The sequence below is a fragment of the Mytilus galloprovincialis genome, chromosome 9 (genome assembly GCF_965363235.1).
Source record: "Mytilus galloprovincialis chromosome 9, xbMytGall1.hap1.1, whole genome shotgun sequence".
NCBI classification, from domain to species: Eukaryota; Metazoa; Mollusca; class Bivalvia; order Mytilida; family Mytilidae; genus Mytilus; species Mytilus galloprovincialis.
In genome coordinates this window covers 59,376,660-59,403,312 of record NC_134846.1, presented here as the reverse complement: position 1 = coordinate 59,403,312, position 26,653 = coordinate 59,376,660, and the positions used below count along the sequence as shown (strand labels likewise).

The 26,653-nt window shown below is 32.1% G+C and overlaps 1 protein-coding gene across 3 annotated transcripts; it reads right to left on the bottom strand.

Moving 5' to 3' along the window:
• Positions 1-1,040: 1,040 nt before the first annotated feature.
• On the bottom strand, positions 1,041-25,234 carry LOC143045450 (uncharacterized). Of its 3 annotated transcripts, XM_076217957.1 has the most exons (4): positions 25,017-25,234; positions 21,146-21,241; positions 6,529-7,942; positions 1,041-1,650 (listed from the first exon to the last, which is right to left on the bottom strand). In XM_076217957.1, exons 1-4 carry the CDS (start codon positions 25,056-25,058, stop codon positions 1,358-1,360), a joined length of 1,845 nt encoding a protein of 614 aa, XP_076074072.1. In that variant the 5' UTR covers positions 25,059-25,234; the 3' UTR covers positions 1,041-1,357. The 3 variants fall into 3 exon arrangements, with proteins under 3 accessions (XP_076074072.1, XP_076074073.1, XP_076074074.1); XM_076217958.1 differs by lacking the exons at positions 21,146-21,241; positions 25,017-25,234 and adding an exon at positions 11,627-11,878; XM_076217959.1 differs by lacking the exons at positions 21,146-21,241; positions 25,017-25,234 and adding an exon at positions 8,386-8,464.
• Positions 25,235-26,653: the final 1,419 nt, after the last annotated feature.

The following is a 26,653-nucleotide window of genomic DNA, read 5'->3' as shown; positions in this document are numbered from 1 at the left end:
GGTTATGTAATAAAAGTAGCGATTTTATTATGCCACATAAATAAAAATGTTATTTTCGCATTTTATTGTATTTATTTTACCGTTTGTTTGATAATATTATTGTATTAATCTCAATTATGTAAACCAGTTTTATAACCTTTTTCAAGTTTTATTGCCTTATTCTTTAAACACTGTATTGAAGTATTTTAAGTTAGTTGTCATCATGATAAACAATTTTTCGTGTCAGAACTATGATTTTTATGTATATTTTAGTATGGTGTGTAAATGGTAGTATGGTCTCAGAACAAATGGTATTGAGTTGACAACATTGTATTTGTTATTAACTATTCATCCTGTTTGACTTTGAATATCTATAGTATACATAGCTATCAGGCAAAGTTGACCTTAGATGAATTTGGCTATTTGTTTTAGGTATTTTTGTCATATAGCTCTTCAACTGTTTCGGTACTTATACATCTTTAGATTTCAAATGTTTGACTTTTGAGCGTTCCTGATGTAGGTAAATCCATAAAAGCGCCTCGGACGCATGCACTTATCAAACGTGTTGTTTTCAATTCCTTATAACTCCTTTCATAAAAATTGCAAACGTGAAATTGAGGAATGTTTTTGTTAAAACTGAATTTTCCAATGGGACGGACCTTTGAACTTTTGTTAGAAATAGTTTTTACTCGGAAAAACTGATTTCCACAAAAATATAATATTGCAAAGAAGATGACGGTCAATTCTTTTTACTCCCTCAGTCGATAGTTCAACTATATAGTTTTCTGGAATACAACTATCTATAATGAATTGTAACAAATAATGTAGTATACCTCAATACTACAACACATATCTTCATATCTGTTTTCTTTTGTGCAACTGGAGAGAAACATCTTTGAAAACTGTCAAAACATGCTAGTATTTTGTACTTTTCATCTAAAGGGAATTTTAGTGCATGAAATTATATCTGCCTCTTGCTTTTGTGTACTTATATCTCAATATGGTTCCATGGGCTCCATAGATCATTTTTCTACGTTGAAGTCGTTTCTTTAATGTCAAAATGCATATTTCGGGTAAACAACATGTTTACGCTTTTATTTTTATTAACGTATAAAAATACAAAAGTCACGAGAAGAAAACATAATTATAGCACTTCCAATGCATAGTATAAACTAATGATACAACAGGACCCTAAATACAACTGTTAATATAAAAAAATATATATCATTCATCAATAGCGTATGTAGTGCACAGGGTGCAATATCATATACGCATTGTATACGAATTGGTTGATTTTTTAAAGTAAATCTGTAGTTAGTCTTTGTCATAAAAAATGTTCGATTTTAGTTGTAAATATAAAAAAGTCATAGCATCATTTCTATTCCATCTCAGAATTTTCGATGTGGCTTAAAACATCATGTCTACGGATCTTTTTCAGCGCATCCACTAAGTCAGCCTTTTTGGCTCGTGTATGATGTCTTCTCCAACGATTTAGCGCTGCTACTGCTTTGTTCTCCAAAGGACCACGAGCACCATCAGTGTTGATGTCGCTAATGTCTTTTTCTATAGTATGAGAACCTCGTTTTGGATAAAATGGTAATTGCCTATAAAGCAACATCCAATCTTGATCTATGTATTCACTAATAGTTTCACAAGCCTTGGCGAGTTTATCTAAAAAAAGATGAATGCAAATTATACACCTTATTTTTAGAAACATGGTTTCAATGTTTGCCGCTCTTCTTCCTGGTACCATTGAACAAGTTTCATTATTAATTCACAAACTTGTAAGTAGATCTTCAGATTCCCTCGATTGAACATATGTATAATGATCAGAAACCTGTACAATATTACCGTGCGAACGACTAACATTGATTGATTTATTGTTGGTTGCTTTACGCCGCATTAGCACAAAAAGGCTATATCGCGGGAACGAACGACTAACAAGAATACAACCTAATCTAAAGATATTGTATACGATTTTAAAATAAATTTTACTTGTATTTTTAAACGCAATATTTTTTTATTATCTCATATATATATATATGGTTTAAACATGGTAGTATTTCATTTGAGTAAGTGTACAAAAAGAATGGGTCATAGGTTAATCAAACTTATATTAAAGAACAATGTACTACTAATATAAAATAGTTTTTATTCAAACGAAACTCATATCAATTTTGATCGATATAGAAACTTAGCGAACAATTTAGCATACATTCCCTGACCTCATTCAGCTTGCATTTGATACCAAAATTACCTAAATATTCTACATGTTTTGAAAGTTATCCCATTTGTAGGAACTCTTTTGTGTTAAATATGTACTAATTTATGGTATGAGCTTGCTGGCTGGGCCCGAACTAATAATAGGACATAAGACATAATAGGTAAAAATGTCAACACTATATTTGGATACAGCAGCCAACATTGTGTTAAAATCTTAATCACTATAAAAATAACATTGACAAGTTTAACATTTGATACTGTGTTTATTATTGCTCATATATGACCCCAAAATTACAATAAACATCCAGTAATTCATTCTGAGCGACGACAATGTGGAACTTCATGCAAGTTAGTTCCCCCAAAATATTGATAAAAATAAGAATACATTTGAAAAAAGCTGTTCAAAGGTATTATCTTGCCAAACATTCAAAATTTAAAAGAGTAATACGCTGTGCATTTTCCTGATGATTTACCCATTAAAGTTTGGGGCAATACGAGTATTTTATTCAAATTAAAGGCGTGTTGCTGAATTTCAATTCGAAACATGTCATTCATGTTCATGGCAATATCTTACTCGGAAAGAAACTTGAATAGAAACAAGAGCATACTCTTGCAACAAGAATAAAAACTGATGCCGGATACCCTTTCTGACTGGTAAAAAAATAAAGGGAACAGTAGTATAATGGTGTTCATGGGTCATTAATCGATTGAGATAAAACAAATCCGGGTTACAAACCAAAATCGAGATAATCACATCAACTGTAAAAGGAAAACAAACGAACAACAGGACCAATGTCGTGCAACAAAAACACACACCAACATATATACATAGAAACGAACTATTTGATAACAGCTGTCATATTCATGACTTGGTACATGATATTTCAAGAAATAATGTTGGCTAGAATCTGGTTTTATGACTAGCCAAACCTCCCGCTTTATATGACAATGTTAAAAACATCGCAAAAATGACAATACTACGTGATAGAAATACAGAGAAAACACACGCAAGAATACTCATCACAGAGAAACGCACAAACAAATAATATATAATAGTCGACACTACAAACAAACCGAAGAACAAAGAACAACCACGAAAAATCATAGCATGTGGAAGAATGAGTCCTGTTCCATGTATAATAAGAAACATATTGGATACAATTTTAACAAATTATGATATGTAAACAGCAGAATAAAAACATTTAACAACAGATTCTGTTTCAGACTAATCGTGTTTGTCATTTTTCTGCCATTCTAGAGTAGAGAAAAATTACCCTGAACCATCAAACAAATTGATTGTCAATATTTGTTATTAACATACAGTTAGTAAAATTATATTTAGAAATAACTATATACAGCAATTTTTACAATTTGGATTGCTGAACTCCGTTAGTAATGAAAAATAACAAGGAAAACACACATTTAAATTACACGAGCAGGTACTTGTTATTTTGTTATGCCGGAACAAAACTATAATGAGTTCCAGGTTATTATAATATATAAGTAACATGCACACATGACACCATCAATGGGGATAATTATTCATTTTGAACATAAGCTTATTCTTCTGAGGAAATTGGATCGATGTTAACATGCATACTTACATTTCAGTTCTTTAATTTAAACAAAGAAAGTCGATAATCATTAAATATCATAAATTTCAAAGATGTTTTGGAAAACTAGCAGTTTTTCCAAAGGAAAATTCAACATTTTATTTCGCATCTTTCAATTAATACGTTTCTAAAACCAATAACTTACAATAAAACAGTTAAAAAGGACTGAAATTGCACAGACTAAATGATTTTTTTCTTAAATAGCAACGTAGCCGTTTTAACACATATCATCTTATAATGAGACTTCTTTTTATAGTAAACTCGAGATAAATTCTAAACAATGACTACTAGTATATGTTCGGCAGATCGAACTTAATTTCAAATGATTTGTACAGAATACGCTGATTAATTAACGAACAAAAATGGCACAATGATTGATTGTGTAATAAAATAATTAACTTTTTCCCGAGGAACTGATACTGTTGGCCGAACACATTAATAATTTAAAAATGCATGTTTTCAACATCCAATTTAAAATCACAATTGAAGCTCCCAGGTGATTTGATATTTCAGGGCTTGCGTTTCTTGTATGATTTTCTTGGCAGAAGATTGCTTCGTACACGGGGTATGTCTTTATTCAAATGCATAAAGGGCTATTTTAATTTACGTGCACTGGATAAATTCCACTGCTATAGTATTGGAGGATATAATCAGTGTAATGGTTTTGACATGGTTTATAGCATATTTTTTTTAATATGACTCCCCATTAAAGAATAAAGAAGAAACTAAGAAAAAAAAGTCGACCTTATATGAATGAATCTATTCTATTTAGGTTCATCTTTGTCACATAACGCCTAATATGTCCACGTTTTAATACACCAACTGGCTTTCAAATGTTCAAGTCTGATCGTTCCTGATATAAGTAAAATCGCAAAAATACTGAACTTCGAGGAAAAATCAAAAGAGAATGACCCTAATCAAATGGCAAAGTCAAAAGCTCAAACACATCAAACGAATGGATAACAACTTTTATATTCCTGACTTGGTACATGTATTTTCCTATGTAGAAAATGGTAGATTAAGCCTGGTTTTATAGCTAACTAAACCTCTCACCTGTATTACAGTCGCATAACATTCCATTAAATGCTATATATATATTATATACTTCTGATGCATGAAATTGATAATCTGTTTTCCTTTAATGGGAAAACCTTAGTAATATCTTTGAAAGTAGGAAGCAAACATAATTTGAATGAAATAATTTTGACGCTGATGCCCACCGATGTTTATCAACTCGTAGCTTAATCTAATCCACCTTTTTCCTCATTGATGACATAATTAAACTTCTCACGCAAATTTAACCTGCCATACTCAACACAATGGGTGCCACTGGGGAAGCAACAACTGTGATCGATTTTAGACTACCAACATTCAAACCAAGCTTTTTTGTGTATTTGTGTTAATTTGTGGTTTTGTGTTAATTTGTAGTTTTTTATCTACTTTTTTGTATACTCCTGTGTGTCCGTTCATTGCCTTAGGGTATATTTGTAAACAAAGTATAGACATATTTGTTCTCATAAAGATAAAGTCGGGAATATAAATAAGGCATTAGTAGTATACCACTGTTCAATGGTCATACATTGATTTAGCTGAAAACACGATTCTATCTATAGTCGACTGAAGAATAAATTGATAAAACACGTATTTTATTTCTTAACTATTATATCGACGAAAATGGGGGTTTTCGTACCATTTATAGAATTCCGAAAAAGATTCAGGATATCTTACATATAGTTGATCTGTGATAAGTTTCTACTGTTGGAAATTGTATAAACTGTTCTTGCGTACATAGGATTACATCGCAACAAATGAAAAGATTATTTCTATTATATGCTAAATTTACACTACAACTAGCCATTGCCAATGTTGTCTTTTTTTGTATTTTGAAAAGAAAAGTAAATATGTTTGATTGATTGACAGGTTTATATTGTAATGAGGTATGTTTCTACTCTTCTTTTCAGAGTATTTTTTCCGAAAGGAAATGTGTTTAAAGCAAATTCACAAATGTTCCATTCACAGTAATCATGATGATATGCACATTTACGATTATTGACTTATAATGATCATCAACCATGAGTCTATTCTTTAAGCATTTGCCAGAACCCAGATTCTAAATCTCTCGATGGAAATGATTGAATTGAATATATTGTTTAAAAGAGATATATAACAAGGTTTCTTTACAATCCTTACGTCAACAAGATTTCAGAATGTGTAACAAGGTTGATCTTTTATTCATGTTTACTGATGAATTCGATAAAGCAATTATGAGTTGACACAAGTATACCGCGTAACGTGAAATGATTCTTTTAATTACGGTACATTTGTTGAGATCTTAACTAGCTTTCAAACACTGTACTTATTTCAACTGCAAATAAGTGTTATCATGCTCAATCGACTGACGAGATTTGTTAATTAGTCTAAAGTAGTTTTATACTGTCTATGTTTTTAAACCTAACATTCTGCTTTGATACCTTGTCAAAATAGATGTATATATTGAACTCATTTGCATTATTAAAAACCTTGCATAAAGAACATAATAACAAATGTTGATTTTTGCATTTCTCGTTTATGTGAATTTATGCAAACCCAGGTTGGATCTTCGACTTTATCTATCAGTCCATGATTTTCAGGAAATTTGTTAAGAAACCGAAAATCTTTAAAGGGAAGGTGAAAGTAGTGTTCGAGATATTTAATTGAATAATTTTTTGTATACCTTTTCCTTTCTTTTGTCCAATTGGAAGGCTGAAAAATATTTTTTCAGTGACGTCAGTGCTCGTTTTGTATCGATGTATTCGTCTGGCTAAATCTAGAGCCTTATCTAGCTGCTCAAATTCTTCCTCTTTCCTTTCTCTGTCCACTCTGATGTCAATCAATTCCTTTTTCATATCTTTGATGTCTTTACCCATCCTTTTTACCAGATTTTCTTTCTGTGTCATCCATTCAAGCTTATATTGAACTGCCGCTAATTGTCTTTTTAATGGTGGCATTTTTTCCTTGGCATAATGAATTTCATCAGTCAACATTTCATATGTTTCAATATAGGTTTCCTGCGAATATTCACTTTCTCGTTTCCTTAATTCTTTCTTCCTATATTCTTTAAATTCAAGTTCTGTCTGAAGTTCAATCGAGAGAGTTCGAAGATTATCTGCTTCGTCTTTCATCGACTCTTTTTTGTTTTTCCATGTTTCCATTTCCGTCAATGCTTTGTCATACTCTATTTCTGATTGGCTTAATTTATAAGTCAGCGTGTGATATTTTGTTTTCGCGTCTCTTAGTAAGCGAACCTTTTCTTCTCGCTGTCGATCTAAATCGTCTATGTCATTGCGTAGAAATACGGGATAGTTCTGATCAGCCTGAATCCAATTATTGGCAACAGACATCACAGCTTTTATATTTGTACAGCCGTCTGCAAAGAGCAAAACCACTGGAACATTTTCGCACTCATTCTTTTGACAAAATGCCAAAACTGGTGGAGTGAACTGAGTATGGTGAATCATGATATCCTGGTAGTTCTTCTGAAGCTTTTTAATGTTTGTAATACTCTTACTGATTGTTTCAATCCAAATTTCAATCTGTTGTTGGTAATGAGCTGCCGTTTCCAAGTAATGGTCTGTTTCTGGATCATAGAAACTTACACAATACTTTTCAAGCAGTGTTTTGATATTTGTGCACGTTTCTATCAAGTCAGTAAATTTGCTTGGCATAAAGGTTTGTATTTTGCCATATAATTCTTTTATCAGAGAAATATTGTTAGGATCGCCTTTATATTTTTCTGCATCAGAACCATCTTTGATTGCTTTTTCTAGAGACGCCTTTGAGGAAAATTCGCTGATGTTTAACATGCGTAAAACTCCTTTTAATCGAAGTATACTTTTTTCTACTTCATGTTGCAGGCTTTTACCGACACCATAATAGTTTCTCTCCAAACGTGAAAGTTTTTTCGAAAGTCCTTTTATTTCAGAAGATATTGAATGTCGTAGCTTTGCAAGACTTCGTGGTGGATTTGTCTCAAGCTGTTGTACTGCCATAGACCTTCTATGAAGCTTAGACATGTCATCGAGGGCCGGTAATAGAAAGGCAGTCTTTGTCGCCAGTGTCGGCATCCGACAATCCAAAATTGGTCGAAGCTGAAATAATCATTAATTTGATAATAAATACACTTAAAACTATATATCATTAAAGACATAATTATTTTTTGACGCTTCAAGGACTTAATGCATGCATCTATTAATTATAGTTTATTGCAGTCCTTACTGAAAAAAATGTAAAGGTGTGTTCGTCAAGAGAAGAGGGTTGCCAATTAATATTGAACCGCAGTTAGAAAAAAAAAAGAAATAAAAAAACCTACACAAAATGATTCTTAAACAACTGAATAACATATGTATTATACATTTAAGTACGTTTTTTTAATAAATATTTCTGACATGACATGAAAGAAATGTTTGTAACATTTTCAATTGTTAAAAATTAACTTGACGTTATCAAAAAGTAATTTAATAAAAAAAATCAGTTGTCGATACCGTGCCTAAAATGCTATCAAATGCTACAAAAAGTATATGTAGAAACTCACACAGGAATGAGCAAATTAACTCTCCAAACTTTCACGAGAAATAATGGTACCTTGAACTTATATGTACTGTAATCATTACTTATAGCAAAAGATAATATAATACAGGTTTTGGTCGGAAAGGTTTCTGAGGTCTCTTTCCAATTTTAAGAATAATCTGATTATAACGTTAAGTTCATACAAAAAGATGCCAAATGCTTTTCAATGGAACAAATAAACAGGAGAAAATCAATTGATTAAATATTTTAATTTATTATCCACAAAATAAACATAGCTTAAGCATTGCTACCGTTAACCAACATATCAATCATATTATAAAAGTTGATAATGTCACCGTTTATCTCCAATTATTTCTCACTGTTAAGCAATGGAGATTAAAGGCTAGAATGTTTGACTTTTGATTGGGAGATAGGAAGCTTAGATCTAAACCAATTAAGTCAATTTGATTTAAAATACCAAATTTGCAGATATTTCAAAGGCAGGTGCAGGTCGGTTCAATTATTGATAAAAATGTCAACCAAAATTGTCCCCTATCAGCCGTTGACTTTTCCACTAAATTAATAATATTTTTTGTAAGTAAAATCTGTTTTTCTGACGTGCAGTTAAACGTTATGTAAAATGACATTTCATTTACCAGCATATTGATTTAAATTTTGCTGGTCAAACGACAGAATATAAAGATAGAGAGAGATGGTTTCATTGCCAATAAGACAACAATACACCAAAATTCAAAAGAATTTTTAGGAAACCGTACGGTCTTCAACAATAAGAAAAATCCATGCCGTATAGTCGGCTAAGACGTTCACCTTTAAGCCCTCAACCTCAAGAAAAATTAAAGATTGAAATTTCTTTTTTCATCTGAGATATTTAAAATTCATTTCAATTTACGAAGTCTCTGGTAAACAATTTTATATTGTAAATATAATACGACTTAGTTGACTGAGATACAATGTAAAGCATTAACTTAATGGAGACGTATTTGAACTTGATGTGTTCGTGGTCGTTGACATAGACATTCTCCAATGAAAGTTGGAATTCAGTAGCTACTTATGTCGTTTGTTGTTTTTATGGTTATCAACGCCATATAGAATTATATAAGTAAATATTTAATATCAACAATGATACTCAAATCGTTATTATTAAAGTCTATAGCAACATGCGAGACTATTTGCACGAAAGATTGAACTATTAAATTAAATTTTAAATGCGGTAACACAACTTGAATCATTATTATTTCTTTTTACTGTACTATTTGAATTCACCTCATTTTCTTTAAACTGAGTAGGTAAGAATAAGTTTGTCAATTGAGATTTAGTCAGAAGGATGACGTTTTAATACTTGGCATCAATTTGACTAGTTTTACCTGTGTGCACCGCCGTGTATTCCAAACTGTCAATAGCATTAAGCCTTATACATTTTTATTTATCATTTTTTGATCATATTGAATATACTGAATTATAGACTTAGATATGTTTTTTTCTGATATTTTATTGTTATGAAACTTTATACACGTCGCCTGTTCTGTATGGTGCAAGTTGATAATTGTAAGCAATACTAGTAAAATTTTGGAAACAGTCGCCTTAAACATATATCATATGTTGTTTTTTCTGTCATCGTTTCAAAAGCTGGTGTTGTATCCAATGCAAAAAATAAAATCACAAAAATACTGAACTCCGAGGAAAATTAAAAAAAGAAAGTCCCTAATGAAATGGCAAAATCAAAAGATCAAGCACATCGAATGGATAGCAACTGTCATACTCCTGACTTGGTACCGGTATTTGCATATGTAGAAAATGGAGGATTGAACCTGGTTTTATAGCTAGTTAAACCTCTCACTTGTATAACAATAGTGTTGATAGCTGGTTATATCAATTCGATGCCTTGTCTTGTATAAATGATTTGATTACAATTGTGTAATAATTTTCACAATATATAAAACTCTTCAATAAAATTGCATAATACTATGTCAACTTAAAAAGCACACATTCTGCATTTCTAAATGCTTTCGTCAGAATTTCATTTAAATTCTTCGTTTCTTTTTTAACTAAGCCAATAAATTACTTTAGAAAAGGAACAATTGAACACTTACAGCCATTGATTAAACAAAGTATCAGTTACGACGTTGTCAAGTTTTTAACGATTTTTTGCAGTTTCATTCCAAACAGTTGCAGATGATAATGGTTGCTACGATTGATACCGGAAGTAAATACTTATAATCAAAGAATCAGCTGCTGTATTCGCACCTTAAAAAGTCTAATCAGCTGGCTTACAGCTATGTCTTAGACAACCCTAAGTAGAAACATGGCAAAAATATTTCACTATCTCCATTTATTAACGATATGAAATTCATTGATTTTTATATGTAATTGGTCGTAAAAATGAAAGCTTTTAAATAATAAAAAAACCCAACATAAAATTTATACAATAGATAAAAATAATGATATAAATCGACTCCCGCAAAGTGGTATAGTTTTGTTCAATCAACCAAGCATATTATACATCTGAATAACATTGCAACATTCAACTGCTAATTAATCATACGAACTCTAAGTAATAATTGACTGGCAAAAAAAAAATAGCATCGGTCAAATGAATTTTAAACTTTCCTTTCTATTCTATCTTTAATTAATGAGAGCTTGACCCTTGTTATAGAGAGAGACAAGAGAAACCCATTTGTTTAGTTTATGCTAGGTACACACACACATATATATATATAATAGCCATAGATAATAGCTTTTATATATGGTACAAGTAATTGGAGGTTATATAACCTCATTGATACCGCATCTTTGGTAAAAGCGGTCGTTTCTGACAAGTTAAAAAAAAAAGGGGGGGGGGGCACACCTTAGTTTTTTTCAATAGTATTTAAAGATAGGACGTCAAATTGAACTCACGATAAACGACTTACAATTACATAAAATTAAGACGCTTATTAAAGAAATTGTATATTTCAATTGATACTGTTGTCAATGAAGCTTCAGTTGATAAATAGATTGAGTTATTGTATTTACCAACGACACTACAGGAAGCCTGAAATGAAGACGGATAGAATCAGAAACATATATATGTCTCTGATAGAATGAAACTGAAAACAACATTAAAAAAATATATCGCGTGTTAAGATTTGATAAAATCGTAGTGTGCTTGAAGAAACCGGATTTCAAAACAATATCTTATCAAAACAGATCATCAAAACATGGAAACATAAATAATAGCTCGTGTATTTCTACAACCGTCAACCTACCTTCAGATTCATCTTTAATATAATTAGTTAAATATCTTTCGTATCATCAATCCGTGTTAATTACACCGAGAATTTCACAAATGTTTTTATCACAGTGAATTAAATCCAACATGATATCGACAACTTATAAAAGACAGGCCAATAACTAGCATGTCATCATCTAAATTTCTTTTTATACCAAATATCCAAAATCAATTACAGCGTACTACTGTAATTTTAATTCGTGTGGTCGAATTCACTGTCTTTAAAGTAATGATTGATTTAACCGTATAAAGTGTCATAGAGAGCGTCTTGCTACGAAAACGTTTCAGAAAATTAAATATTTACACCACTGAGAATTACAGTATTTATTTAATGTTAGTTAAAGGATAGATTATACGATAACATAACATTTTTGGGTGTACAGTACAAAAAAACCATAACACGAAGGACAAATAAATACATGCTCGTTATTTTACCAAACTAGCTCTGCAGGAGAAATTATGAGTCTGTTTAATTGGTATGGGCTAATATTTAAAAGTAAAGAAAATCACAAATCTGTTCTGTGAATCTTTCGGTATCGATGTTATCTTGATACAGAGCACACCAAATAAAAAAAAATCGTTGTTTATTTTTTCAGAAAAGACAACTGGATGCAAAATGATTGGTAACAAGTTGTATTTTACATTACATTTTTTATTCATTCGGGGGTTTTGTTTTGTTTTGTTTTGTTTCGTTTTATATTATGTTTAAATAGAATCTTAATTATATCGAACATTTTTAAAATAAAGATGCTCATCTATAGTTTATTTAAAACTTCTGTATTTCTAATTTATCCGGTTCCTTTGATTAAATGGTATATTATTATCTTAGACAAATAGATGGACACATTGTTTATAAATATATACCTAGTTATCAAAGGTTCCAAGATTAAAATTTAGTACGCCAGACGCGCGTTTCGTCTTCATAAGACTCATCAGTTACGCTCAGATCAAAATAGTGATAAAGCCAAAATAGTTCAAAGTTGAAGAGCATTGAGGACCCAAAATTCAAAAAAGTTGTGCCATATTACTTTCTTTTATCCTTAGTTTTTCGAAAAATTCAAAGTTTTGTAAAAGAAAATTTATAAAAATTACCATATAATTGATATTCAAGTCAACACCGAAGTGCTGACTACGTCAGAAAAAAATCCAAATTGTAAATAAATGCAACAGTGGTAACCACTGTTCAAAAGTCATAACTCGATTGAAAGAAAACAAATATACGGCTTTCAAATAAACTCATCATAGATACCAGGACTCTTAACCCGAGGGAAACACATCAGCTATAAGAGGAAAACAACAGAACAACAAAAACACTGAAGTGCAGCAACAAAAGTAAAACTATGTTGTTAAAAAAGAGGAACGAAAGATACCAAAGGGACAGTCAAACTCATAAATCTAAACAAACTGACAACGCCATGGCTAAAAATGAAAAAGACAAACAAACAACAGCACACACGACACAACATAGAAAACTAAATAATAAACAACACGAACCCCACCAAAAAACTAGGGGTGATCTCAGGTGCTCCGGAATGGTAAGCAGATCCTGCTCCACATGTGGCACCCGTCGTGTTGCTTATGTGATATCAAATCCGGTAAATAGTCTAATTCGGTAGGTCACATTCATGTATAAATGATCTTTTGTTTTTGGATCGGCACTAAACAGGTATGATGAACCCAAATTACATTCGATGTTACCCTGAACAGAGCTGAATGCTTTGCCAAATTTTATTTCTGTCTCCGTTATATATGATTTGGGCATGCAAAACAAAGCTGTTCAGAAAAGTCACCAAATTCACAATTCCAGACCTTGTCACACGGATATGACTATCCATGGGATCTGATTAAATGTCATATCACACTCATAATGGAGTCATGGGAAACCATTGGATGGTGAAGACTTGGATTCAGGTAGACATCATAATGATATTGCCCTGAAATATGTTCGATGAAATATCAGCGGTGACAAAAACCCTTATGAGATCTTATGATTGATTTTACAGTCGTGACTAAACCTTTGGTCAATTGAGAAAAGATATGCGACTTGGATTCAAGTATTACTCGTACAGTTTTATGAAAATGTAGTAGGATCTTCTTAACTGTAACCCTGATCTTGGTCAAGGTTATAACATTTCTATATTGTGTCAATGTTACGTTTAAAATGGGCCGGGCACTATGTCAATGCATGCATCTGATGCGATCTTGTTCTTCAAGATATAACTATTGGTTCATGGTTCATGGGGCAACATAGGTGTACAGTAGTAGGCACTAGGGTTACAGTATCGGAGCGTCTGGTATTTTCTTACTATTTTGCAAATAAGTGTATGCTTTCATACTTCATTCAAAAGTAATAGTTCATTTGTAGTAATTTATATAGATTTTAGGGCAAAATACTATTTCATATTTCACCATAATAGTACAAGCAATAGCAATTCTTCTTTTTGTGTATTGTATGCTCAATTAATTGACACTGAGTCTAATCTAAGACTACTTTGTTATTGTAGCTCTACAAGCTGGAAATCACTGAGTGTTACATATATCGAAAGATTCTTATGGGTATCATTCGAGTTTACCCTATATCTTTTCCATCCTAGTATATAACTGTATATTATATTTGCCTATCAGTTTGATGTTTATCTCTGTAACGTGTCAACACCCTTAGTCTACAATTTTTGTTGTTGATATATCATTTAAATCATACATTTATGCTATCAGTAGCGCAACTAATTGAATTGTGTTACCATTTCAAAGTTGACAGTTTTATAATTTAAATGACGATTTTGATTTCCATCTAAAATGATATAGGTACACATAGCATTTAAGTTTGAATACCTATCATTACTTTAAATGCTTGTGAACGAACAAATAATAAGTGGGTTATTACAGTTTGAATAAACTCATCATAGATACCAGGAGTGCAATTTTATATTTGCGCTTTGAAAAGTACATTTCTTTTATTAACATCCCTGTTAAAAGGGGGTATATACTTTTTGATTATTTACTTATGGCTGTAAAAGTCATCTGTTTCGTGTTATGTAAACGCGGGCATTTTTTGTTATGGGAACAAAGTAAAAGATGACCATTTACGTGAAATGATTAACTTTAGTAACTAGTATCATGTTTCCTGTGTACATATAAAAAAGAAGATGTGGTATGATTGCCAATTAGACAACTGTCCACAAGAGACCAAAATGACACAGACATTAACAACTATAGGGTTATACGGTTACATTGTTCATAATAGACCTTTTCAACAATTGTCTATACCTACAGTTGAGCATGACAACGACAGGTAAGATGTGAGGGGTCGTCTCAAAAATAAAAATTGAAAATAATACTATTGATCACTATTGAATTTATTGCTTGAAATTTATTTGATTGGCAATGATGCAACTTTCTACCAAAGTCCAAATGACATTGTTTTTTTTTTAAATTTAGAATAAAGAAAAGGATTAACTTTGTGGTGAAACAGAAGAGCAAAAAAAAAAAAACAAAAAATAAATTAAAAAAACCCAGCGATCTCTGATCGACTAAAAGGGAATCAAATATGAAGATGAAGCATAATGTCAAAATATCACACCATTAACTAAAATTTCTACTGTGTGGAGGCCGTACAAATTAATGAATAAAGGCAACAGTAGTATACCGCTGTTCAAAAATTGTTAATCTATGGACAAAAAACAAAATCGGGGTAACAAACTAAAACTGAGGGAAACGCATTAAATATAAGAGGAGAACAACGTCATAACATTAAAATGTAACACACACAGCAACGGACTAAGCATTAAACAAAATCCGATGAGAATAACCAATATAACATCAAAACCAAATACAGGAATTTGGGATAGAAAAGTACCGTGACACGGTATAACATTTTCAAGACTTGGTTCCGGCGCACAAAGCATGCGACGGGGTTTTACTAGTATAGAAAATATTATAAAACCGGCAAAGCTTTGTCAAGGAAAAGAGAAACAGAGAATAATTTCTGATCCGTTGACAACAAATTAAAATATAGAAATGACAGTGTAACATAAAAAAACGAGACTTGATCAACACGGACCCCATTAAACTCCATAATACATTGCTAAACGATATCCGCTTCTTGTAAGAAACACTGAGATCATTTGAGAAAACTGAGCAATTGCTCTACGATAAAGGGAACATTGGCAATTATATGGGCCAATCAGTTCGTGAGGACGACCATATTATGACATGAGGCATAACCAATTATATGGCCCAATCAGTTCGTGAGGACGACCATAAATGACATGAGGCATAACCTAAGTCATTGGAATTCAATCCCTGCTTAACACTGTCTTAAAAAAAAATGCAATGACAAAGCTCCAAAGTAACTAGCATGTTGAATTATAAATTCAATAGACAGATATGCATATGTACAGCTTAAATGTTGATATATTATAACAAGAAGGCAATTAACTTCTCCCCTATTCATGACGGAAATACATCAACTTCAACTAGGTTAAAAATGGCGATGTGATCTTTTCCTTCGACTTTTGAAATCACTATGTTTTGACCCCTCCCGAAATTCAATATGTACATCGCGTAAGGATAAGCTCTTTTGTAAAACACAAACTCGACCGTGTTAACAAGTGTTTAACAGACGGACAGACAGTCCAGTAATTATGTTCTCATAAATTTTCAGAATTTTATCGTTATTGGCATGCTTAATTATAAAACAAAGAGAAAGCTGATCGTGCATGATGCGGAATGATTGCAGTAATTTTAAAATCAATTCTACGTGAAATGTCGTGTAAATACATGTAACATCAATATTATACGAGAAATAAATTTATTTACTTTTTTTATATATATTCTGTAGCTATATATAAACGCCAAAATCGAATGTATATACGTAATGATAATCAGACGTTTTTTTTTGGTATTTGAGACGACCCCTTCCTTTTACCTGTAAACTGTAGGTGTCATTAGTCGGTGTCGAGAGTTGTTGAAAAGGTCTATTGGCAAGTAAATCAAAAATCCTACTCAACGGGTATCTTTAGTCATAAAGATCAACGTCAAAATATCTTGTCGTTCTAAACCTGGTTGAAACATTGTGTTATTCGGTATCTTTACACAGTGAATATGGACTCACATTATATGTTAGAGTTTTATAATCACCATTTTCTACATACAAAAATGCCTGTACCAAGTCAGGAATATGGCAGTCGTTGTCCATTCGTTTGATGTGTTTGTGTTTTTGAATTTGCCATTTGATTAGCGACTTTCCGTTTAGAATTTTCCTCGGAGTTCAGTATTTTTGTGATTTTTCTGTCAGGCGAAGCTGATATATGGAATTCAGTGAAAGCCAATCTAAGCCCAAAACACACGTGAAGTCCGAATAACAATTATATTCTACTGGAGTCACCACATTTAAACACTAATTATTATGTCACCCTGACGGAGGTCGGGTGACATATTGTTATTGTACGATTCTTTTTATTCCACACTTTTTTCAATTTGTCCAGACTATTTCTCGGAATTGCTTGGACCAATGGTGATAGAACTTCACCATTATGTTAACCCTCATGTCCAGATGTGCAATCGGGGGGTTGTCATTTCCAAGATGGCTGCCGTTGTCATGGAAACAGAAATAATGTGAAAAATCGGAAAGTGTTCCAAAATGAATGAAACTTTATGGAAATGTGACTTGGCATGCGAAAACTTGCAATCCAACTTTGGTATTTTCAAAATGGCTGTCGTTGCCATAGAAACAGTACAAACATGAAAATTTGTAAAATACTTTATACTTTCTGAAACTTAGCAGAATGATGTATTGTGAAGTTAATATGTTAATTCAATGTTATTTTTTTTCGAAATGGCTGCCACTTAGTGGCAATTGGCGGACCAGGGTGACATCCGCTATTGCTCGCAATGGCAATTCTAGTTATTCTTATCTTTGTATTTGTTCACATGGTTTATATGGGCACTTATACCTTGCCAAAATCACCAATCAAATTGCAGGATTATCCAGAATATATCACTCAAGTATAATAATATACACTTCAGGTTATTCGAAGGCAAAATTACTTGTGTCTAGTTCTTCTGTCGTCTCTATCTATAATTTCAAAATAACGAGGTCCAATTTGTCAGCCGTCATGGGGCAAAAACGACAAATCAAAGAATTCAACTTTATATATAGCTAATATAGGACAATAGTGTTGATTAAAAATTACACCACTACAGACCCTTTTGTTTTCCACATAATTAATATTGCCAATAATTAACAAGTTCCATGTCGAATCCGATACCAATACCAATAGTGTATTCACCTGATAACTATTAACTTATCTATTCGTTTCGCATCTGACAGGAGCACCACCAAACGGTGTATTTAGGATTTTGCTATATACACGGATTATAATCACAGGATTGACACTAATAAATTCAATCATTGTCACATTGTTCCCTATTGTAGTATTTTAATCAGTATGACTTTCTAGGATTTCTAAGATGACAATACGAATACTAAATATCTAAACGGCGTATAGGTACAGTTTTTAATTTGTTAGCCGGCATGGCGTAAAACAGCGAATCTGTGCATATTAGAATCGGCATGACTTTATCAGATGACAATACCAATACTTTAATAAGGCTTACGCACAGTTATATACTTTAATTCAGTCCCGGACCCGTGATATCACGGGTGTGTTCTAATAGTAAACTAAGAAAAAGGCTTTTAACAAGCTGGTGTGGTGGAGAAATTCCGACATAAACTATAACATTACAGCTCACTGGTATCTGAACGTGAGCGAGGGAAATGAGTATACTTTTTTCTGCTTTTTAATTGGATATGACATTATCTTACCTCCTATACATTTCTAGGAATATGATTGGTTAAAAGCGTCCACGTGGAGACGGTGTATATTTGATATTAGGTTAGTAGGGAGGCGGGGCTTATTTCATACACGGTTAGTAGTGGAGTTACGTCCCTTTATATTCCATATTAGGTAAGAAGGGAGGCGGGGCTTATTTCATACACGGTTAGTAGTGGTGTTGCGTCCCTTTATAGAAACAAAACGGTACTGAGAAAAAATCTTAAAGGTTTCAACAGACGAAGAAATTGATGATTAAGATTGAAATGAATTCATAAAACACATTTTTAAACCTATTAAGTTGTTATTGCTGGCATCTGTTTTTATAGGATCAATGAAAGTAGTTTTTAAATGCTAACAGTATTGAAGACTAGGCTTGATCATTTTGATAGGTCACTAGTCTAAATTTCCCACTAAAGATAGTCGGTAAGATTAATTCGTTACATAGTGTGCTAGTGACCTTATACGGTATATAGTGGGTCAGTAAATTCCATATGGGGAATTTACTGACCCCATTTATACCGTATTAGGTCACTAGCACACTATGTAACTAATAATATTTCATTAAACATTCTACGCTTCAGTCATTGAACGTGGCAATTATTGAAAGTTGCAAGAAAGGAGAATGATACAACACTAAAAAAGTCTGATTCATATCAGTAATTTAAAACCACTGAAAAGAGACTCCATAGCTAGAATTTTAAAATAATTTTACGCTTCAAAAACTGTAAATTGTAAATTGATTACTTATTATTTTATTCAATGAAATATTGACAAGCCAATAACACTGGTACTTCAAAAATACAAAAAAAACTTCTACTACAAAAAAATGTCGATAAGTAGAATTTTGATAAAGACCTTTCATGTCAAATATGATTTGCCTTATACAATTTACATTCAATTAAATGCACTTGGAAAAACTATTTGAAATGAAGTTTATTGTGATCTGAAGAAACCAAGAAATTTCATTTCAATTAAATGCAATGTAAGTGTGTACTCGAATCAATTCAGTTCACCATTGTATATATATATATATATGTAATGAAATAGAGGCAATGCAATGCAATTTTCAACGATCTGTGTTCACGAACGGTGTCTAGATCCGTATTAAAGTGGAATGTTATTGTCGAAGTGTCATTTATAGTTTCCTAAACAGAATAGTAAACTGAAGACTGATCAATATGTAAATTTGTATATCCATAGAATCAGAAAGTCATCTAATTATGAAAAAAATGCCGAAGAAGACAATGTAAATACTCTAAATTTACAGACAAAAATGCAGCTTAAAACCTCGAAGAAGCTTTGCTACGCGGGTAGAATTGTGAACAGATGGCACAAAAACTGCTTTGAAATCGCCCTAATATATTTAGGAAAAAATTGCCAATTGAGCAGCTGAAATACAAACAAAAAAGCTTCGTAGAACGATAATAACCTTTTATCAGGTTTCTGTATAAAAAGATATATTGTATAATTTCGGCTGCGAGTCACATCTTGAAACTTTTTACAAGCATACTCAGCGAACGAGAGGATGTGACGCACATCTCTATATCACAACCGAACCATTACAAGAAGTGACTAACCTATACAATGAAAACCAAATGACTTAAAGTTCTACAAACAATCTTTACCAAAAGACAGGTGTCCTTACAATATGTCAAACACCAAAATCGACAAGAGTTTAAGGTATAAAACCACTAATTCATAGCCCCAATGCTTTCTATTTTAAATTCTGCAATTTCAAGCATTTATTGCTACTTTGTCTTAAGTTCAAATAAAGTGGCAATTATTTCATGTCAAAACTGTACCTTATCCTGACTTGTGCTGAAAGAATCAACATACCTTTAATTGCATATTAGAGCGTCCGGTTTCCCGAAGTTTGATAGTACAAAAACCGGAACTTCTGATCTGAACAACAGGCCAAATTTGCCCTCCTATTAAAATTTCATATACTTCTTTAATATTCAAGAAAAACTTTTAACAAGGGTTCTGCAGTGATCCCAAGTCCCCAAGCTTTCAATTGATACAAAAATGACCCAAATATTCCCCCTATTAACAAAGGTACAGCTATGCGTAGGTACTATTTTGTTTAAAATATGTACTACTTTTGTATCTTCTTTGCGACCGGGCCTTAATTAGTGGTTCTATACCTTAAAGAGTAACGAATACATTTAACAGTGGCTATTATGGCAGATCTTTACGAAGAACCAAATTCTCAAAATCGCAACACTTACGATTATATGTTAGTTTTTTTTATTGGAAAAAAAATTTTCAATTGTTTTAATTGCTCATCAGAATAAGACTTGTTACATTTGGATATTGAAATAAACTTGACAGAAGTGACCAAGCAGAAAACCGGACATGAAAATCAAGTTCTAAAAAGACCAAAAGCATCCAGACTAGGTTTATTACAGCTTTTATCATTTCATTTCGGTTAAGTTCTGGACAATTCATTAAGATTTCATGTACAATCCATACACATTGAACAAAAGAAGTGAAATTTACATCTAAACAATCCGATATCATAAAAATACACGACCAATCTTCCATGTACTAGGTATAGTCATTTTGTATTGAATACGATAACATCGGACAATGAGTCTCGATGAATAAAATCGAACTGTTACAAAATTTATCTAGTATATAAAAAATAAATAATGACATACTCTTGCGGACCTAAATTCCAGATTACTATGTTCTCTGTTTCTTTTATCTCCATCCTCGTCATCTGTTAGACTTCCGCTGATGGTGGGGTCTAAGTTCTGTAAAATAGCCATTTTTTTAAATACAATTTTCGTACATAGACGGAAAATACATTATTTTTTAAGGAAACTATCGAAAACAGGATGGAAAATGTTTTCGTGGTAATTGTAAACTGATCTTTGATTTTCATTACAATGTACTCTACAACGGATCATGTTTAAAGTTTTTTGACAAAAGAATAAACTTTCTGTTTTTCTTTTCTTCAGCAACTTCTACCTACAAGAGTTCGATCAAGCGTTCATGTACCCTCTTTGTCTTTTTCGATATATATTTCCTACACTCAACGAATATTTTATATAAAGGTATTTATAATTTGAGCAAATGTCTTGAAATACATGTACACTAAATTAAAGTACTTCATATATACTCTTATTGTGAATTTAAGAAAAAGTTGAAGAAATTTTAGTGAAAGGTTCTGCTGTCAAATGAATTCATAAGAAATTGGCCCTACCTCTTGACTGTTTGAATTTGACAAGTTCAGTTATACCAGTTTATTTCATTATAAAGATGAACAAAATAATTCTTTAATTTTGGTATTGATGCAAACAATCGTGTTATATTCAAGATCTTCTGAAAACTGACATCAAAGATAATTTGGAAGACAATTTCCAAGTTCCTTGGCTGTAATTTGTCAAAAAGGTCAACCATAACAAACAATTTAGTGAAAAGGTGAGTTCTCATTACAGTAATAACTTCATTATCTTCACGAAACTTTTTTAATGGAGATGACGACTGAAACTTTTATTAGTTTTCTGTTTGAGGATCATAATTAGGTCATAAGTAGGTCATTAGGAACATCATCCATAGGTAAGATGTATAGGAACTCGGTTTGTAATAAAAATAGAGAACCAATTGTCATTTTCATGGATTTTGAGTAAAAGGACCAACATTTCAGTCATTCAGAACGAAACTCTTTAGCTGATTTGTAATTAATCATTGGAAAATTTGATAATCAAATATCCGTTCAATATCTTCACAGAAAACAGAAAATGGGAAGGAAAGGTAAGGCAATTTTCTTAGTTGAACAAACGCTAGTTATAAGCACACAACTCGTATGAAATTTGACACTTATTGTAAAGTTATATAACAAATGGCATGTTGAAAAACAGATAAGAAAACTGTGCTTTAAAAGAAACGGTTTGAGTTAGTTGGCCCTATAAAAGACAAGTTAATGTCAAGTGAAACTCATTTAATATAATCTGTATCTAATGATCATATAATTGTATACCAAAATTCAGATCAACATCTTGAAAAAAAAATAAAATCAAAGAAAACAACTTGTTTTTCATGACAATTTATTAGTAAGCAGACTAGTATTATGTCATAAGTAGGTCAACCAGATGATCTACTGTTTACAGTTTAAAAGATATATAGTAGCTTAGTATCTTCAAAAGTTGAAAACGGAGAGGAAAACTATAATTTCAATAATAATTTAACTAAGACCAATGACCATAGGTCATACGCAAGTCGATCAGTACACACATCATATGTGATCAGCAACTAATCATAAAAAAATCCAAATTCCTACGAAAAGGGATAAACACAAAGGAGAAAACATTAAATGACAGTGAGTAATTCCATGGGCCAATGACCATGAACAGGTCACATTGATCAAACCCTAGGAACAAAATGATTTACACAATAGAGTACATTAATTTACTTGCAATTATTTAAGAATTGAATGCTTCTTTTTGTAAATTTATTGGGGTGTAAAAGCGTTGACCGAAGTACATTTTGTATGAAGCGCGGAAGCGCCTCATTCTAAAAATGTGCGCACGGTCAACGCTTTTACAACCCTATAAAGTTACAAAAAGGAGCATTCAATACTTATAATTACATTTTTTAGCTATGATCATGAAAACACGAATTTTATATATTTTTTTATTTAATTCACCTGTGCACTTTATTGTTGGACCACGTGTTATCATGAATGAAAACGGTTGTATTGAGCAATGCAACTGCTTACGGAATAACACGTAATGTGCAGTTAGCCAATCAGAATACAGTATTATAATGATACATACATCTAATGTAATTATTTACCAAAAAAAACCTGCTAAAAATCCACAACGAAGTCATATATAGATATATAGGAAGATGTGGTATGAGTGCCAATGAGACCAAAAAGTATACAGATCTTTAGATTAATATAACAAAGAAGTGTGTAAAGTTTTAAGCAATAATCATAAATTGTTTTTGAAATACGGCGCGACATGTAAAAAAAAAACCTCCTCTTTTTTTACAAAATACTCAATAACTCAAAAATAAAATTTTGAATCATCACCAAAAAGTATACAGATCTTAAGATTGATATAACAAAGAAGTGTGCAAAGTTTTGAGCAATAACCATAAATCATTTTTGAGATACGGCGCGACATGTAAAAAAAACCTCCCCCTTTTTTACAAAATACTCAATAACTTAAAAATGAAATTTTGAATCATCACCAAAAAGTATACAGATCTTAAGATTAATATAACTAAGAAGTGTGTAAAGTTTTAAGCAATAATCAAAAATCGTTTTTGAGATACAGTGCGACATGTGAAAAAAAAACACACTCCTGTTTTAGTTACAAAGTGCCGTAACTCAAAAAGTTTTAATTTTATTTTCACCAAAAAATATACAGATCATTTGACCATCATAAGAAACAACTATATTTAGTTTCATGAAATTTGGATAAGTCGTTCTCAAGTTACGGTGCGACATACGCCGGACAGACGGACGAACGGAGAGACGGACAGACGGACGGACACCGGAAATTTGTATACCATAATACGTCCCGTCAAAATTTTGACGGGCGTATAAAAACGAAAAACGAGAAACACTTATAAACCACATAAGCAGACGACAACCACTGAACATCAGATTCCTGACAGGTGCAAATATATGCATTATTATATATTGCGGCTGTCCTTAATGTTATGAGTAGCGGCTGCTTAGTGTATACACTATATTTTATTGGGTTTTGTTTTGTTTTGTTTTGTTTGTTTTTGTTTTGTCGGTGATCAGATCATCTTGAACTTCCCTTAGCCGTATTTAGAACAACTTTTTGGAATTTTGGGTCCTCATTGCTCTTCAACTTTGTACTTCTTTGGCTTTATAACTATTTTGATCTGAGCGTCACTGGTTCAGTCTTAAGTAGACGAAACGCGCGTCTGGCGTATTAAATTATAATCCTGGTACCTTTGATAAATAATTTCAGCAAGGTGCATTTTAATTCACTGATGAGAACATAATAACACAAGCAACACGACAGATGCCACATTTCGAGCGGGATCTGCTTATCCTTCCAGAGCACCTGATATCACTTCCAGTTTTTTGTGAGGTTCGTGTTTGGCAGTCTTTAGTTGTATATGTTGTGTCTTGTGAACCTTTATTTGTCTGTTTGTCTTTTCTTTTTTAGCCATGTCGTTGTCAGTTTATTTTCGACTTATGGGTTTGAAGTTCCCTCTGTTAGCTTTCGCCCCACTTCTTTAAAGCGTTTTTTTCTATATCTTCAGAATTTCTCCTGTTAATTCGTCTTGTATTTGTACCCTTAACCACATCCTTCTCAATCGTGAGGATTTTTAGATTTGATTTTTATCAACAGCACTTGCTGTTTCATCAATTGAAGATCAACTTAATATAAGTAAAGTTTAGTCAGATGTCCTTTTTTGGAGGGGCACAAGCTAAGAAAGCTATTCGTGAAACTGAATTCATTTGAAGCGTTTGCAGTTATTAAAATGATTTGGCAATTTAAAAGGTTAATTAATGTATATAAGATATAAGAATATTACCTGCAATGCCATTGAAAAATCCTTCACCTCTTTTAACTTCATTTTCCTCTTCTTAATATGTTCCGATAGTATGTACCTATATCACATTTACTTCAATAAAGTATTTGGACAATTTCATATATACCTAGGTCATTTCAGTGAATTATCATTTATAATGTTAAGGCTTTAGTCATAATTCTAAAATCCAATTCGCCCTATTGAAGCAGATTTACACAGACTTAATGAGGGATAATATATACATGCATACTATTTTAAGAGTATATGTGAAAATATGAGATTAATTCAGGTCATTGAAGCGAAATTTCAATACTTTTTAGTAGGTGTCAAAGGGTTTTTGGCAGTTTCGATTTTAGTTTTTTTCTACCGTGGTTCCTTCCTTTTATCTGCAGATTAACGTTACTGTTTCTTTTTATGGAATAGTACACCATGCTGTGAATTAATGGTCTACAAGTCTTGTTTTGATTACAGCGACATGTTACACATAACGGGAGTGATCCATGTTAATCATATAGACGTAGGATTAAAACAGATTATGATTAGAAACCACAAGTACATAAATTGTTATTCAACAATATTTTGATAACATCATAATATTGGTATTTGTAAACAACAAATTAAATTAAAAAAAAATCTTTGTATATATCAATAGAGCATAAATAAAGGACAACAATTTGCACCGTAAGCTACCACTGTGCCTAGGAAGTGTTTGTTGTGGCATTAGCCATGTGCATGTTCAACCGTGGCAAGGGGTTAACGTTCTCAAGTGTACTGATATTCGACTTCATATTGCACTTGTTGCCATTTATGAGAGGGATAACGTTATATACTGTCGACTTCTTATTCCATATGAAATGCGCTTCGACAGTTGGATTACTAGACAATATTTTAGTTACTCTTCTAGTGATAATGACGAAAAAACGGTATAAACTGTGTGAATTCAGTTGTATATTGTACTACGTGCAACCGTTACCAGGGAAAATGCATTAAAAGCCTTTAGTGGAATTTTGATATGTTTTGCTGATTAGAATATTATGGTCAAGATATTCATGACCCACAGAAAGAAGCTTTTCAGAGTCATTCATAAATTAATAGTCCTAAGCTTTTCCCAGAAATCTACCCTTTTCACTGCCGGAGTTGTGAGCATATCAGTCTCAGTATGCTCCTTGTCATAGGAACTTTCGTCAGTCCTTTTTCTTATGTTGTGTTGTTACACCACTGTCCCATATTAGAGGAGAGTGTGAGCGCTCACAAACATGCTTAACCCCGTGACATTATTTATGTACCTATCCGAAGTCATGGCCCTTTAGACTAGTGACAGTGGTTGTCGTTGGTTCACGTCCATCATATTAGTTTTCGTAAATTATTTTTTTATGAATTAGGCAGTTAAATTTCTCGATTGAATTGTTTCTTCAAGTTTTTTAGTCAGGGCCTTTTATAGCCGACTTTACAGTAAGGGGTTTTCTCATTGCTGAAGGTCGTACGGCTGCCTTTAATTGCAACATCCATTTTATTTGAACTTTGGTGGATAGTTTGTGCATTGGCAATCCGGTTTATTTTTCCTATTTATTTATAATATTTATAAACGATATATGAATTGCATTAATTAATATTAATTAATGAAAAGTATTTATTAAATT